This window comes from Actinia tenebrosa, unplaced genomic scaffold (genome assembly GCF_029948245.1).
Source record: "Actinia tenebrosa isolate PJP-AT-01 unplaced genomic scaffold, QUT_ActTen_1.0 PGA_scaffold11__36_contigs__length_13525064, whole genome shotgun sequence".
Lineage (NCBI taxonomy): Eukaryota > Metazoa > Cnidaria > Anthozoa > Actiniaria > Actiniidae > Actinia > Actinia tenebrosa.
Window position 1 is genome coordinate 6,134,182 of NW_028292571.1, and position 15,324 is coordinate 6,149,505.

Sequence of the window (15,324 nt, forward strand, 5' to 3'; positions counted from 1 at the left end):
TCCTCGTATCCTTCTCGGCTTTGATTCGGCGGGATTCGATCTCATTCCCCATAAAGTTTAGAGTTGAACCACACAAGACAAGTACACACCAGCATATTACACAGCACCTCTTGCTTGTGGCTTGTTCGTTGTCGTAGCATGGCCAGTTTACCTAAAAAAAAGAAATATAATATGTCAGAAAAGGTAGGGTATTGTTATTCATTTTTATTCATCTTTGGTAACGGTTTTCTGTTGACTTGTTTGTTTTGAACAGCGTTGCTGCAAAGCCATACCCAATGATCCATGAGATTGCTTCGATTTAGTTTCATATTTTGCCTCTCTTTTGCAGCTCTATCATCGCTCTGAGTAAGTCAACCTTGAGAATAAGCCAGCTTAAAGCGAAATATAGATTTTATTGTCCAGGAGCTATAAGAATTAGTGCGAATATTTTGGCTGATTGGCGTTCACTAAGGGACCGATCGTTTATTGCGTCCCAGGGGGGCGGTGGTAATACGGTTGGGGAGGGGGGGCGGTACGTTTTTTAAAACCAGTAAAAAAAAATTGGGGGTACATTTTTGTAATGACCGAATATGAGGAGGGGTACGTATTTAGTAGTGTTGAAGGGGGAGGGGTATGTTTTCCATTCAATGATTTTAGAGGGAGATACAAATTTCATTTCATTTTTTTGCGAAGAAACCATCCCCCCCCCCCCCCTACCCGGGACGTAATAAACGATCGGTCCCTAATTGCAAATATAAAACGCTGGCTGCTCACATTCAAGTGACCTTGCTTTACCCTTTCTGATTACAGCTTATGTAAAAGGAAACCGATCACAACACAGGAAACCCACAAAGAGCAAAGTTAATTTTCTAAAAGAAGCAAAAAAATAAAATAATAAAATAATAAGCGGGTTCCCTGTGCATAAACGTGGTACGGTGAATCCTACGCGTTGAATACTGAACTGTGCTGCACTCAAAGTGAACTAAAAATCGAACGCAATGTTCCATTGTTATTGATTCAAATTTTACTAAATAATGTAGAGAGGGATCCTCGAACGTCTCGATGCAGGAGAAGTGATCATAGGTGATGGTGGGTTTACTGCGGCCCTAGAGAAGCGAGGTTACGTAATGGCTGGAAAGTGGACACCCGAATGCACTGTGGAAAATCCAGAAGCAGGTAAAACTGGTTTTATTGCGTGACCCAGTGCGTTTATACGGAGCAATTTTCCCTGCAACTTGTGCAACAGCGCTGGACACAAGTTGTAAGAATACCCGGTGCAACGGAGACGCAATCGTTGCCAGAAGTAGAAACGTTAACGAACTTTACTTTTGAATTGCGCTGTGGGTTACACGCTGTAATCATAATTAATAGAGCGGAATCAATGGTTAGGAAACCTATTGTCCTATGTTTTTGTTCTTCTTTATCCATTGTTATATGACCTTCAGTGCACAGTGAAGGAAAAGTTTCTCCATTTGTTCACAGTATTAGGGAATATAAAAGTTTTTTACCCAAAACAAAATCGTTCTAAAATATGTGTTATTTGTTAATTAATCTTATATGATTAAAATTAATTGTTTATTGAAAATGAAATTGCCCTTTTTAATGCTTTCTTATTTATCATCTAGTAACTTAACTGTATCTGCGCGAAAATATTTATTCGAATGGTTTTTGGTTATGGAATGAAAGTTTCTATTTTCAAAGTGTTCACACATGAAAATAATAAGGAACTGAGCATTTTCAGCCATACTTGCTTTGGTTCATTGTGCACCGTCAGTAACACGTGATGGTACGATTCAACATCAAAGGCAAAACAATAGCTTTGTTCTATTTTCGACTTTCACATCCCCATAATGCCTTGCGTTTTTGGGGGGTAACCAATCAAAAAACTGTCCCAAATTGAAAGGTTTCTTAATTGAATTTATACTATACCGGCTTTTATCTTTACAATACTGATTATCAGTTTATCCCACGTTATTTTTGCGTGTACAGATCATGAAGAGTTTTGGTCTTACAGAAAATGTATTGACTTACGAAAAAATGTTTAAAATTTACCTTAAACGTCTTCAAGCTTCTATCTTTTTCTGTTTTTTACTTCTTCATTTTATCTTTGGATACCAAACAAGGTATTTTCAACATTGTGTGATCAGTCTTCAGCAAAATAAGTGGGTTTTTACCCTCTGGTTACCCCCCAAAGACGCAAAGGATTATGGTGATGTGAAAGTCGAGAATGGAGTTTCCAAACCATTCCACTCCATTAACTACGCTGCAATGCTCCATGCAACTTGTGTTGCAACGCCGTTGCGCGACAAGTTTCAGGAAAAACTGCTCCGTTTTAGATAACTTTAACATACTTGTAAAGCGCTTTTGGACTTTAGGAAAAGACGCTATATAAAATTATCCGTTATATTAGTATTATATATTGTCTTAGCTAGAACTAGAAATCTGCACCGTGGATCGAAAGATCATGTTTGAATTCCTCTTGAACCATTGTTTCAGTTCGTCAACTTCACCGTGAGTTTCTTCGTGCTGGTGCTGACGTCATGCAAGCGTTTACTTACTCTATGCAAGATGAGCCCGTAGAGATTGATGGGAAAACTGTTTCGGTAAAGTAAAGTATTTATCATAGTTTTAAATCGTTTCTTTCTCTCTTGAGAAGTGCGGGTTGTGTGCAGTACTAATGCGTGTCATTTCAAGGCTATGGTCATGGGGTTCGATCCTCGTGAACCGGCACGTGAGCAGAGCTGCTTGTTGGTTCTCTTATGTTCTTCGAGGGGCTTCGAGGGTCTCCATAAAAATATATCAACTTTCATTATTTAATTCAATAATCAGGGTTCGTGCTAGTCCTTAAACTCCTTGAAAACTCCTTGAATTTAATTCACATTTTCAAGGGCACTTGAAAAGCTCTTGAATACTACGATTTTAGCGAAACTCCCCCAAAACTCCTTGAATTTCTGCTTTGATCAATACTTGCATGGTTCTTAAAAAGATCTAGTCAGAAAGATTGGAATTTCTGAAAGTCGGCCATATGCAACCACCGTGTAAAACCTTGGCATAGTTAGCTGAACAAACTCCTTGAAAATTCATTTTTGGGTCCTTGTATACCCTTGAATAGTCCTTGAATTTTAAGTGGTTACCTCAGCACGAACCCTGAATAATGGAACAATGCTGGGCCACGAGTTCGAACCGAGAGGAGATTAAAAGTGTAAGAACGAGAACTTCCATTATCATTGCCATCAATCCGGTATGCTGGCAATTATTTTATGCCACGACCGAAGCAGTTATCGTAGGTCTTTGCTCACATAAACATTTTGCTAGAGATCCCGCCATAAAATGTTCCCTGGGTGCCCTCCCCCAAATCGAATGTTTTGAAGCAAAGGAATTCCTTTACCAAAAGTTTCCAAATTATTCATAATGTTGTTGCCGCAGTAAAGGAATTTGATTGTTCTGAATACTTTTCAGTGGGATGAAATCAACGATGCAGCTTGTAAGTTAGCAAAGGAAGTGGCAGAAGAAGGTCCTTATGCATTATGTTCGGGATCCCTGTGTGAAACCGTCCAGGCATACCGTAGCGGTAAAGTCCCTAAAGAGGTCATCAAAGAGAAGTTCAAGAAACAAGTGGATATTTTTGTGAAGAATGGTGTTGATCTCTTGATCGCTGAGGTTAGGAGGACTCCATTTCAACCGCTGTCCAGTTTGTTAACGTAAATGTAGGCGCGCAAAGTATCATTCGTCAAAATCATGTTTTTCAGTATTTGGTAGGTCGATATTTCGCTCACTTTACATTCTCTAAATCTTCTAATACTTGTTCAACTTGAAATATTGTAAAATATATTTCTCGTAGTATATTTCACATGTTGGAGAAGCAGAATTGATGGTTGAAGTCATGAAGGCCAGCGGTAAACCCACAGCCGTTACCTTGGCAATAGGTAAAGATGGCGATAGACACGGTGTGTTGCCGGGAGAGTGTGCCCTACGTCTTGCTCGTGCAGGTATGATGACTCAGCAGAAATGAAAGCACAAATGAACGCGCAAGCAAATAACGTGTGAACTGCAGCTAACACAAAAGCAAGGAATGGAAATTTCTCATATTTTCGTGCGCTTGCTGACGTTTGTGTAACAGAAGTTCTAAAACACCACTAGAACTAGCTATTGAAAGCGCAAGCAAAATTACCTGTGAACTACACTTAGTCAACGCTAAAAGAAGGAATGGAGACTTTCCCATTTTTTCGTGCGCATGCATGCTTGCGTTTGTGTAACGGAAATCCACTTACAGTAGTCATTAAACTGATGATGGACGATGGATATCGTCCGAAATATTTTGCTCAAAAAACTTCTAGTTATTCTTTTCGTATATAAACTTTTGGCCCAAAAAAACATTTTTACAAATCCAAAAGAGCGCTTTAATATGAACAAGCACTGACCACTGTGCTTGCGTATTTTAATTTGCTGGCATTTTGCGTTGCCCGTGTGAACCAAGCTCAAGATACTTAATCATCGCTTAGACTTAAGCATTGTGGAATATGAATTTTATTACAACAGGTGCAGATATCATTGGTGTTAATTGTCGTTTTGATCCCGAGAGAAGCCTTGAAGTCATGAAAGAAATGCAACACGCCTTGAAAAAGGAAGGCATTAAAATGCATTACATGGTTCAACCACTTGGTTTCTGGACTCCTGATGCAAATGCTCTTGGTTTTATTGGTCTTGCCGAGTTTCCATTCGGTAAGGTTGCGACTTTAGCCTACATACATTTTCAAGTATCTTAGGGAAATCAAGGGCCGACTTTTGTCAATTAACTTTATTGCGGAAATGTGGTTTAACAAAATCAGACTGACAATTAGCCGAAGAGGTAATTTAAACACAAATACAGGCTTTGCTAACCTGCGGTGTCTGTCCGTCTGTTAAGAGTTGTCTGTGTCCCATTTTTTCTAACATCTTTTTATGCTTTTTGTCCCTTGCTAGCCATGGACCCCCGTGCTCTAACCAGATGGGACTGCCATAAGTTTGCTCGTAAAGCATATGATATGGGTATCAGATACATTGGAGGGTGTTGTGGATTTGAACCTCACCATATCAGAGCTCTGGCTGAAGAGGTACGGTTCTGAGCTCCAATAACCCATATTTAATTTCAGGCTAAAAAATATAGTTCTTTTTTGCACAGGTTCACTGATAGAAGTGTTTCTTTAGTGAAGAGCATTAACATGCAATAGAGGTTTTGCACCATCACATGACGGCAGCCATGTTAGATGGCAGGAACAATACAATCGTTTTACATGAGAAAGAATTCAATTTCCGAGAATAAAGGGAGTTGTTCTGCCATCTAACCACAGGCAGCCCAAGCTGGATTATGGCGCCGCCACGTGATGGTGCAAAACCTCTTTACTTCGAATTGGTCTCTAAATTAAATTTTTTGAAGTCTTAGGATCTTTGATGGAGTACCAACCTTCCAAAAATAGTCTTTGGTAGTTATCCTGCTCGCGCTGTCTATGGTTTTGGCATCTCGGAAATTAATTATGCCCTGTTTAATTTGAATGTTCAGCTACTTTGGAAGACTGTGTCTAGAGACGGGGGTAAAACGTCATCTCGCTTCAGGCTTATTGAGCCCGTCCTGGACAATAGTTATTCAAATTGATCGCCATGCATAATTTCATTCATGATTGTATGAAATCAAAGTCAAGCCAAGAATCGAGAGTTTTAACTAAGAAGCTTGCAAATGTATTTTTTTTTTTTCAAATAAAAACATTTCAAAGTTCATAGTATTGTAATGGACGATGGTAAAATAAAGGGAAATAATTGAAGGCACTCGTGCCTAATCTGAATCATCTGTCTTCTGTTTTTTCTTCTTTTTTTTCTTTTTCTTTTCAGAACTTTCATCCTTTGGCTGAAAATAAAAACAATGATATTGAAAATGAAGAAAGAAAGAAATGGATATCAAGGGTGGTGCAGCTTTAGTCGCCTCACACTGCCCTGAATTAGATCAGCCCAAAAATTGTTATAGGGTTCGATCTGTGAGTAAGCTGTGCCCTGACTTAGACCTGCCCTGACTTAGACCAGCCCAGAGGCTGTTTCGGGGTTCACTTTGAGTTAGCCGTGCCCTGACTTTGATCAGCCCAGAGGTTGTTTCGGGGTTCACTTTGAGTTAGCCGTGCCCTGACTTAGATTAGCCCAGAGGTTGTTTCAGGGTTCACTCTGAAGTAGCCATTCCATGACTTAGATCTGCCCGAAGGGAAGTTCTGGGTTGTATCTGTGGGTTGCCATGCTTTAGTGGCTTACACTTCCCTGACATAGATCAGCCAAAAGTTGTACAGGGTTCACTCTGTGCCCCGACTTTGATCATGCCAGAGGTTGTTTCAGGGTTCACTGTGAGTTACCGTGCCCTGACTTGGATCAGCCCAGAGGTTCTTTGCCTTCATTTCCGACAGGTTGCACCTTCCTCATGAATGACAAAATAATCTGCTCATCTCAGTTCAATTTACTCACCTCGACTTTTTCTTCCTCTCCATCACTCTCCTCTGTTTCAGTTTTTCGTTTTTCTTTCTTCTTCTTTTTATCTTTCTTTGACTTTTTGGCCGGTACTTCTAAAAAAAAATTATTATATTGACATACTTGTGTTTAACCTGCCTTCAAAATTATACCATTTTTGCTTTTGCTCCTAAGCTACAATTAAGAGCAGTAACAAGAGTGGATGAGAAGGGAAAACAATAAAAACAAAACAAAGGCATAAAAATAAATGATAGAAGAAATAATGGGACACAACAGATACTGTGCGGAAACTTCAACCAGGAACACTTTGATAAACTGGTATCCGGATAACCAATCATACTGTGACATTTAGTTCGACATTCTTAAAGTGCACATGAACCCTTCGACAATACATTCAGTACTGGTTCTGCATAAAGTAAATAGTTGATTGGTAAAATATTTCTTGATTTAAGTGATGCGTCTCTAAGTTATGAAGGTTCATACTTCCAATATGTAAATGATGGTGACGTCAGGTAAGGTATTTGAGTGTTTTTGTTGTAACTAGTAATACTAAATGCTGGCCATTTTGAAAATAAAAATTTTAAATAGCTTTCATGTAAACCATGAGTAAAATAATGATGCTTTTTAAATACTGTATCTATGAACCAGTTCGATTTTGTATATTTAATTAAGCCTTAATAGACGTCACGCTCATTAGCATATTGAAAGTATAAACCTTCATAACTTAGAAACGCATCACTCAAATCAAGAAATATTTTACCATTCAACTATTTACTTCATGTAGAATCAGTACTGAAAGTATTGTCGAAGGGTTCATGTGCACTTTAACCAGCCAATCAGATAGCGCATTAATGTAATAAGAGCGTGAGAAGGTGATAATCTGATTGGCTAATACACTGTTAATAGTTCAATCTCTGTCTATTTTACTGTTATCTGATTGGTCAGTTTTAATCTTGTGTTACCGGTTAGTGTGTTCACACAGTGATTTTCTTATTATCTCCTACTGTGCATCTTAGGTGTGGGTTAGGGGGACGGAGAGATGACAAAAAAATTTTATTCCAAATCCTTCTTGCACAGCAGGCTGTTGTTCCAGTTTTTCATACATGTACCTTCTTCATCTTCAGATTCTTTTTCTTCATTCACTTCTTCTTTCACCTCTTCCTCCACCTCTTTATGCTTTCTTTTCTTGGGTTTACTATCAATAGTAGAGTCGGCATCTGGATTGTAAGTCTTGATTGACTAAAAAATAAAAATAAAAAAGTACACTTTATAACTGACAATATTCAAAATATTTCATAAGTATCTGCAATTTTCACTGTGTGAACACGAACAAAGTTTTTCTTTAGCTTATCAGGAGAGAGCAAAATCAGCATCACATTAACCTCAGCTAATCAAAATCTGTCAATCATGTTCTTTCCCTCAGTTGTTTTTAACATCTCAGTTGTGAGCCAAATTGGAAACCAGTTAATTTTGTACTGAATTTGTCTGCCCACTTGAAATAAAGTTCGTATATGTTTGTATGTTTCTCTCAGACATCTGGGCTTTGATGCTTGCTCCTGATTGGTTCATGCTATGGCAAGATACGTAGTTACACTTACCTTTTATTTTCATATTTGTCAAACTTTGCTTGACTTTTGCCTGTTCCACTTATCTTTCGCATCTGAAATAAAAAATTCAAAAATAATACCATAACCTATTTATTGCTTGGTTACTATTGCTGTGGCTGTTGCGATGATGATGTTGTAGTTGTTGCTCTTGGTATAGGGAAAAAGTGTGGTTGCCATAGTGTTATTATTTTGATTAATGTACACTTTGTTGTAATAGTTGTTGTTAATGTTGTTATTGTTGCTGTTTCTGTGGTTGTCATCGCTATTTACTTGCCATCTTGTCATCCTTATTCACCACCACAAGTACAGCAGTGCCTCAGCTCAAAGGACTCAAACTGAAAGCTTATGAAGGCACCTCTGAGAGCCGCTATAATACAGTCCATGTATGACATAGTTGTTGCTGCTACTGATCTAGATTTTGTCATCGTTAGTGTTGCTTTGGCTGCCCATGTACAGTAGGTGTCGTCTTTGCTGTTGTTGTTGTTGCTATTGATATATTTGTTGTCTTTGCTATTGTTGTTGCTATATATGTTGTTGTTGAACCAGAAGCTGTGTTTATGAGTGTTGTTTGGTTGCTGATGTACTGCTGTAGTTATTTTAGTTTCTTCTACTGTTGTTGCTAAAGATGTTGTTATTGTTTATAGTGTTTCTTGTACATGTGTGTCTTACCTGTCCATCCTCAAACATCTTCAGCCTTGCCTCCAGCTTGGCCTTGTTCTCAATACCCATCTCAGTAGTGGTGTCTTCCCCTAGAGCATCTACACGGACAGCAAGAGATGCCTTGGCTGCAAGCATTCTAGAAATCTGTTGATGCAAGTATCAATGATTTCAGTATTTATTTACTCACAAAGTGAATAACACTGGCAGCCATCTTCTACGCAAGGAGGTACACTAGTGCCATACTGTACACAAGTTTCTTTAGGACGCTTAAAACCAACCCATGTCCCGATTTAAGGCTCAATGACTAGTAACTGACATGTCTGCCTTGAAACATAAAATTACTGGAATGGGGAGGGTGACTGTAATTGTTGAATGGGGGAGGGGAGGGTGTCACTGTCATGAATTTTTATTGGCATCAACTTTTTAACTTTTTTTACATACCGGTAACTTACTAAAGCTCCCTAGCTATCGCAGCTAAAGTTTATTTATTTATTCGATTTCTGCTATATTACAATAAAGTGGCCTTGCCCCAACATATCTGTCTGATCTTCTGTGCTATCGTTCTTCTTCTTATGCTCTCCGATCTATCTCCAACAAACTTCTGGTTGAACCTAAAGCTAGGCGTACTACGTATGGTTTCAGGTCATTTTCCTTTGCTGCTCCCAGATTATGGAATAGGCTCCCTTTTGAGATTCGCTCTTGTACTACTGTTGCTTCCTTTAAAAGTAAGCTTAAAACTTATTTATTTACTTTATTCCTTAATAATAGGAAATATATTTAGATCTCTTTTGTTTGATTCATTTCCTGCTTTTATGCATATTGCCTTTAGGTTTTTAAGATAAGTTTTTCCTTTTATAATTAGATTTACTTATTAATATTTTAAATACGTAGCATTGTAAATATTGTAAATACATATATATAATTTATGCATATATTCCTGTTGTAAAGCGCCTTGGACATGCTCATGGATATGAGCGCTATATAAATAAACTTTATTATTATTATTAAAGTATATTATATACATATATTACAAAAGGAAAATAATACATCAAGCAAAAAAATTTACGGCGCAAAAAAAAAAAAAAAAAATTTATCACATTATAAAGGATAAATAAAATAGATCAAAGTATGTCTTACCTTGCCCTTATTTTTAGGAGCACACTGCCCAACAAGAGAGGCATGATAGATTAACCCATACTTAGGAGTGTCATGCTTTGTTTTTAGAGCTCTGTAAAGTACAAATTTTGAAACTATTTTTAAAACTTATTTATTTACTTTCAACAGTTAATATGGGTCCTTTATGTTTAACATCCCAACATGACAAGGAACAAAACAATTAACCCTTTCAGCTTGGGCATAATGTTTTCCCATTTCAGACCATGTGTCATTCCCTACAGTATCATTTCTTTGTTTAACTGTTGCACATGAGAAGACACTTGAATGTGGATAAAATTCAAACATTCTCAATAGAATGACACATGGTCTGAAATGGGATAAAAACTACGCCCTTGGAAGCAGAAAAGGTCTATGGTGAAGGTCTATCATTTGCAGACATTTTTAGAGCAAAAGCAACAACATCTACAAAGCTAAGGGTTCAGAAGGAATTTGAACCTGTAACCTCTGTAACCTGAACTAAAGGCCAGTGAGCCATCCAGAAAAAATTCTGCCATATCACACACCAATGATGTAGGAGCAAACAAAATCTAAGATCCCCTCGTTCAATATTTTGTTACCTGAACAAAGCTTTTTCAGCTCCCAGTATCTGTACAGTTGATGATGGATGCTTAGCAAGATTGATGAGTGAACCTGTAAACAGTTCATAGTAAACTTGTTGAATATAATCATTTGATACTGTATTTATATCATTTAATGTTCACCTAGTTGTTTCCAATACTGCTTGGAGTACAGAATCAAACAAATTAACTGTTGCAACAACAGTTTAAAACAAAAAAAAATTTGGTTGTGATAATTCCAATTCTTGGGGTGCACGTTACATCACATAGCTAACATGTTGGTTGACAATAACAAAGTATTCCTCAATAACTTGGTGGCTGTTTCTTTTCAACTCACCTGCATGGGCGATAAGCCTTGCACCTACTAACTCCCCAACCAAAGTGGTAAGGTTAGGTGCAATAGCCAACATTCTATTCTTGAGGTAGTCATACAGCTGGGCCCTATAATCTGATATTTCTAGGATTTGGTCGCACAAAAACATGATGTTTTCTTCATCCTCTTTGGAAATCTGGAACCAAATAAAAATATAAGTTAATATGATTTAGAAAACTCATTAATAATTCATGAAGGAAACACAATAGAAATCATTACCATGAAGAAGGTTTTATATCTGATATAGATTCGTCTTCATTTGCATAAACTTTAACTTGGATTTTCTCTATCAAACTTGGTTCATTCCGTAAAGAATTCAGTACAATAAGAGAACATACATCAAGAGTTTTCTAAGCCATTTAATAAACTCGCAGATCGTGTTTAATATTGGGTCTAAAACCACTTGGCTGTGCCTCATGTTCCATACCCGATAAAACACTCCTGCTCGTTTATTAAACATTACATAAAAACAATCAGTATGAGGATGATGAACAAAACAACTGAATCACCAGGGCACAGGTTCAAATCCCATTCAAGACACTCAAAATTTTTTCTGAGTCTTATAATTAGCAGCTGCATCAGTTGTTTGATATACTGCGCAAATCAGCTCACTTAAATACATTATTACCACAGTACAAATATGTATTCTAAATATATTCTCATATACATTCTAAATGATGGTTTTTTCCCTCACATTATAATCTCACCTCAACTCCCATGGAAATTTCAGCTGCAGCCTTCAATTGTTCTTCAACTTCTTCAGGAAGAATCTCAGAGAAATCCTGTTCAGCAGCTTTGGCTCTTGTACCCATGGCTTTCACTGTCTTAGTGTATGCAATGTTATCTGTGATGATCTTAGACAGCTCAGGGAAATGCCATCCAAACCATTCACGGCATCTCATCACATAGTTGTTGAGCTCTTTGTCAAGGTCGTCAAGAAGAGAAATAGCTTGTACTATCATGGTGTCTACTTTGTCTGGACTGAACTTTAACTTGTATCTTGACAGACTGAAAGGGGAGATTTTTTATATTTTTACACCCATTAAAAGTCTGTCAATTGTATACCCCCACCCACTCAAGATTGAAACCTTAAAAAAATTTAAGGTGGAGAAGTCTGGTTTAATTTCAATCAAGAGTTCCATCAGTTACTGACCACTAGTAACAACTATACCACTCCATTTTTAACCCCCCCCCCCCCCCCCCTCCCATTCTTGAGTACCCAAGAAAACTTGGGGATGAAAAATAAAAACCATTAGGGTATGGTAAAAAAAAACCTTATCTTGTTCAGACTACTCTTAAGACTTGGAATACAAGGACATTATCAACATAATGCTAATGGACATAACATTAACTACCATATACCTGTGTGCTAAACCCAATGCCATAGCAGCCATTTCTTTATCCTGTATACCAGTAACAAGGTTATTCATTTGGTTCCTGATACCTCTCATCAGTTCTTGAATGGCATTAGAAGAGATGCAGGTGATGTTCAACTTGTCCTACATTGGAAATAAAGGCATGTTTGTTTGAAAAAGAAAATAGAAATAGACTCTACATGTGCGATTGACATCTTGCTTGTGGACTCGCTTGTTCGCAATATGAGACGGAAAACGAGTGAATAAAAATGATACCAGGCTCTTAGAATGTGATAATTTTTATTGTATTTATACGTTGTATAAATGTGCTATACAAGAACCTCCCATTATGATTATTAAGATGACAAAATTTCCAGTTCACCGTGAAGTGCTATCGTATCACTTCACTGATATGGTTTTTATTCACAGCTTTATCTCGCTGTTATCGACACTAAATGCGTAATAACAATAAATATTTCATTAATGATTATAGTGAATATATCAAATTCCAACATAAACAATATATAATCAATGTAAACTGACCTTGATAGCTCCAGCAAGCTTTGCATCAGACACAGCAAGTTGTTCATGTGCATCTTTAGCCACAACCTTCTTCAAGAGTTTCTTGAGGCCTTTGCCCATCTTTCCCTCCACAGCTGCAGTGGTGGCTGGTAAAGAAGAGAAAAAAATCATCAATAATCCATCTTCCCTGTTTATATTCCCATAAATAATTAGAGTCGATACAATAACAAAATTTACAATTCTTATTTCACCGTGGAGTGATATTGTATCACTTCACTGATATGGTCCTTATTCACAGCTTTATAACAGGAATAGTTCTAAGATTAAGTTGGTGCCAATTATGCTGCAATGTAGCTTATGGTTGGAAGACCATAGTGTAGATAAGACTTTTAGGGAATTCTATGATTATTTCCTAGGGTATTCTATAATTTTCCAAATACGATTTAAAGCATAGTCATAAAAAATGTTACTATTATTTGCAACATATTTACCTGCTAAAGCCTCTGTGGTATCGTCAAACTTGTGGAAATGCTTCAACTTTACCCTAAAAACACAACAAAATCAGATCATCAAAATACATTCAACATAAAACTATCATACATGAACTAACTCCCGTACACTTAAGTATACCCATTAAAGCAATCAGGCATATTTTTCAGGTACATGTACATGTATAAAGGAGTTATTTTTTTGTTTAAATTCCAATTCCAATAGAGTAGTTGGATAAGCTCTTTGCTAAGTTAATAATAATTTCTACTACAACAAAAATTGAGTACCAAGAGAGAAATAAGATGAAATACGGTGTGAACATGATCAAATAATAATAAAAAACCTCCGTGGAGAGCTGAGTATTCATAATCAAACTTGCACAAACATCGATAATTTTCTTTACAAAAGTCTGTAATAAAATTCGATGAATGTTACTAGAGATCATAGACAAAGGTAAGGCAAAGAAATAAAACAACTTACACTTTACTGGCTGAATCCGGAGACTCGAATTCTTTATACAAATCATCCACATTCTTCAGTTTCTTCTCGTCCAGCAACTACGAACAACAATACACATTTTACACTCTTATTCATCAAGATAAACGTCATAAAAGCCATGTAAAACACGTATAAGGAAATATTCTTCCATATCTTACCTTAAAGACAGCATATCCTGCCGGAGTTTCAAATAAAACAAGCATTTTTTGAGGAAAATTCTTCAGGCTTCGAATTTTTCTTGCAGCACGTGGAGAACCTAATCATGGGGAATGCCGCTGACATGATGTAGCGCTGGCTAACCAGTATGCATTGCGGGATACCTGTATCTAAACCCACAGGAAGCCCAAGCTCACTTACCATGTAAGCCAATTGAAAATTACCCACTTAGATAATTTTTCCCCAGAAAGTTGGTCAGCGGCTTCTTGTTTATCCTTCGTTTTCCTTTTCCCTCTTAAATATGGTCAAGGATACCCTTAAATATGGTCATTTGAAAAAAGGATACTCTTAAATATGGTCAAGGATACCCTTAAATACGGTCATTTCAAAAAAGGATACTCTTAAATACGGTCATTTGAAAAAAAGGATACTCTTAAATACGGTCATTTGAAAAAAGGATACTCTTAAATATGCTGAAGGATTCCATTAAGTATGGTCATTTGAAAAAAGAATACTCTTAAATATGGTCAAGAATTCCCTTAAATATGGTCATTTGAAAAAGGCGTTCAATCAAGAATGAGCATCAAACAAACTCAATTTAGTCTTGTTGTGGTTAGAACCTATTTTACAAAATGCAGATATATTTTTATGCTTTTATCATCGATTTAACTTCAAACTTGTTATCCGCGTCGCTTCGTAATGATGAGTTTCGTGTTACAAACTCATCCTCATTAGCCTCCATTTAGTGTACAATTGCTTCAAGATACAACAAACTGGAAGGATAAAGAATAACAGGGCTTGGCTTGTGATTGAATGGCGTTTTTGTGGTAAAAACTATAACACGGGCGTAGAGTGCTTTTTTCGGGCCCCTCACAGCCCAATTTACATACATTTACTGTATTTTACCTCTATGTCTCTGCGCCCGGGATGTAGTCCTCATCCGTATGTATCTTATCCCTCGCTTTGAAACCCATCTAGTTTCCATTTTCTCAATTCCTAACACTTGTAGTTTGGAAAAATAATAAAAAGGACATTCTGTGTGAATGTGAAAAACTCAAGGGACAGACTAATCAAGTTCTAGACTCGATTTCAGTCAGATACAACAAGCTGAAATATTCTTCTCTCTGCGCGGGACGTTTGAGCTTGTTTGAGGGGATAGAACTAATTCAGCCCGTACTAAACTAGGTACGGACGACTCGTGCCGTGTTCTTAAAGGTGTATGGACAATATCCTGGTATAATGAGGACCGTGAAATCGATCATATGAGTAGCACCGCAAAGAAGCTGAGAACTAAATATTCTGAAACTAGGATCCCTTTATTTGAACTAGAAGTATCCTATACCTGATTTAGGAGTATCCCTCATCTGAACGAGGAATATACCTCATCTGAACCGTGGTACGCTTAAGGTAATTTGCAGTTTATCCTGAGATCATGTGTCGTACTTTATTTTCATAGCGATCGAAATAAC

General features: G+C 37.2%; 3 protein-coding genes across 3 annotated transcripts; 1 reads left to right on the forward strand and 2 right to left on the reverse strand.

Moving 5' to 3' along the window:
- The first annotated feature begins 37 nt into the window (after positions 1-37).
- On the forward strand, positions 38-5,798 carry LOC116295943 (betaine--homocysteine S-methyltransferase 1). Its single transcript, XM_089027711.1, has 7 exons — positions 38-183; positions 1,020-1,155; positions 2,476-2,582; positions 3,439-3,639; positions 3,821-3,968; positions 4,519-4,701; positions 4,942-5,798. Exons 1-7 carry the CDS (start codon positions 139-141, stop codon positions 5,082-5,084), a joined length of 963 nt encoding a protein of 320 aa, XP_088883837.1. The 5' UTR covers positions 38-138; the 3' UTR covers positions 5,085-5,798.
- On the reverse strand, positions 5,733-8,031 carry LOC148912402 (uncharacterized). The gene is made up of 4 exons (XM_089027546.1): positions 7,939-8,031; positions 7,572-7,701; positions 6,460-6,557; positions 5,733-5,860 (listed from the first exon to the last, which is right to left on the reverse strand). The coding sequence occupies exons 1-4, from the start codon at positions 8,029-8,031 to the stop codon at positions 5,789-5,791; spliced, it is 393 nt and encodes a 130-aa protein (XP_088883672.1). The 3' UTR covers positions 5,733-5,788.
- Positions 8,032-8,056: 25 nt separating this feature from the next.
- Positions 8,057-13,954, reverse strand: LOC116295942 (nucleolar protein 58). Its single transcript, XM_089027547.1, has 11 exons — positions 13,858-13,954; positions 13,682-13,758; positions 13,204-13,256; positions 12,734-12,858; positions 12,198-12,334; positions 11,543-11,843; positions 10,800-10,971; positions 10,463-10,535; positions 9,867-9,957; positions 8,739-8,873; positions 8,057-8,122 (listed from the first exon to the last, which is right to left on the reverse strand). Exons 1-11 carry the CDS (start codon positions 13,900-13,902, stop codon positions 8,057-8,059), a joined length of 1,275 nt encoding a protein of 424 aa, XP_088883673.1. The 5' UTR covers positions 13,903-13,954.
- Between the last annotated feature and the right edge of the window lie 1,370 nt (positions 13,955-15,324).

Coding starts and splice junctions, on each gene's coding strand:
- LOC116295943 (XM_089027711.1), top strand. CDS start 139: ATGGCCAGTTTACCTAAAAAAAAGAAATATAATATGTCAGAAAAG. Junction 3,640..3,820: donor TTGATCTCTTGATCGCTGAG/GTTAGGAGGACT, acceptor TATTTCTCGTAG/TATATTTCACATGTTGGAGA. Junction 4,702..4,941: donor TCTTGCCGAGTTTCCATTCG/GTAAGGTTGCGA, acceptor GTCCCTTGCTAG/CCATGGACCCCCGTGCTCTA.
- LOC148912402 (XM_089027546.1), bottom strand. CDS start 8,031: ATGAACCAATCAGGAGCAAGCATCAAAGCCCAGATGTCTGAGAGAAAC. Junction 7,702..7,938: donor CAAGTGGGCAGACAAATTCA/GTACAAAATTAA, acceptor TTTATTTTTTAG/TCAATCAAGACTTACAATCC. Junction 5,861..6,459: donor GAGAGGAAGAAAAAGTCGAG/GTGAGTAAATTG, acceptor TTTTATTTTCAG/CCAAAGGATGAAAGTTCTGA.
- LOC116295942 (XM_089027547.1), bottom strand. CDS start 13,902: ATGCTTGTTTTATTTGAAACTCCGGCAGGATATGCTGTCTTTAAG. Junction 10,972..11,542: donor AAATTTCCATGGGAGTTGAG/GTGAGATTATAA, acceptor ATTTGGTTCCAG/ATTTCCAAAGAGGATGAAGA. Junction 8,874..9,866: donor CTCCTAAAAATAAGGGCAAG/GTAAGACATACT, acceptor TTGCATCAACAG/ATTTCTAGAATGCTTGCAGC.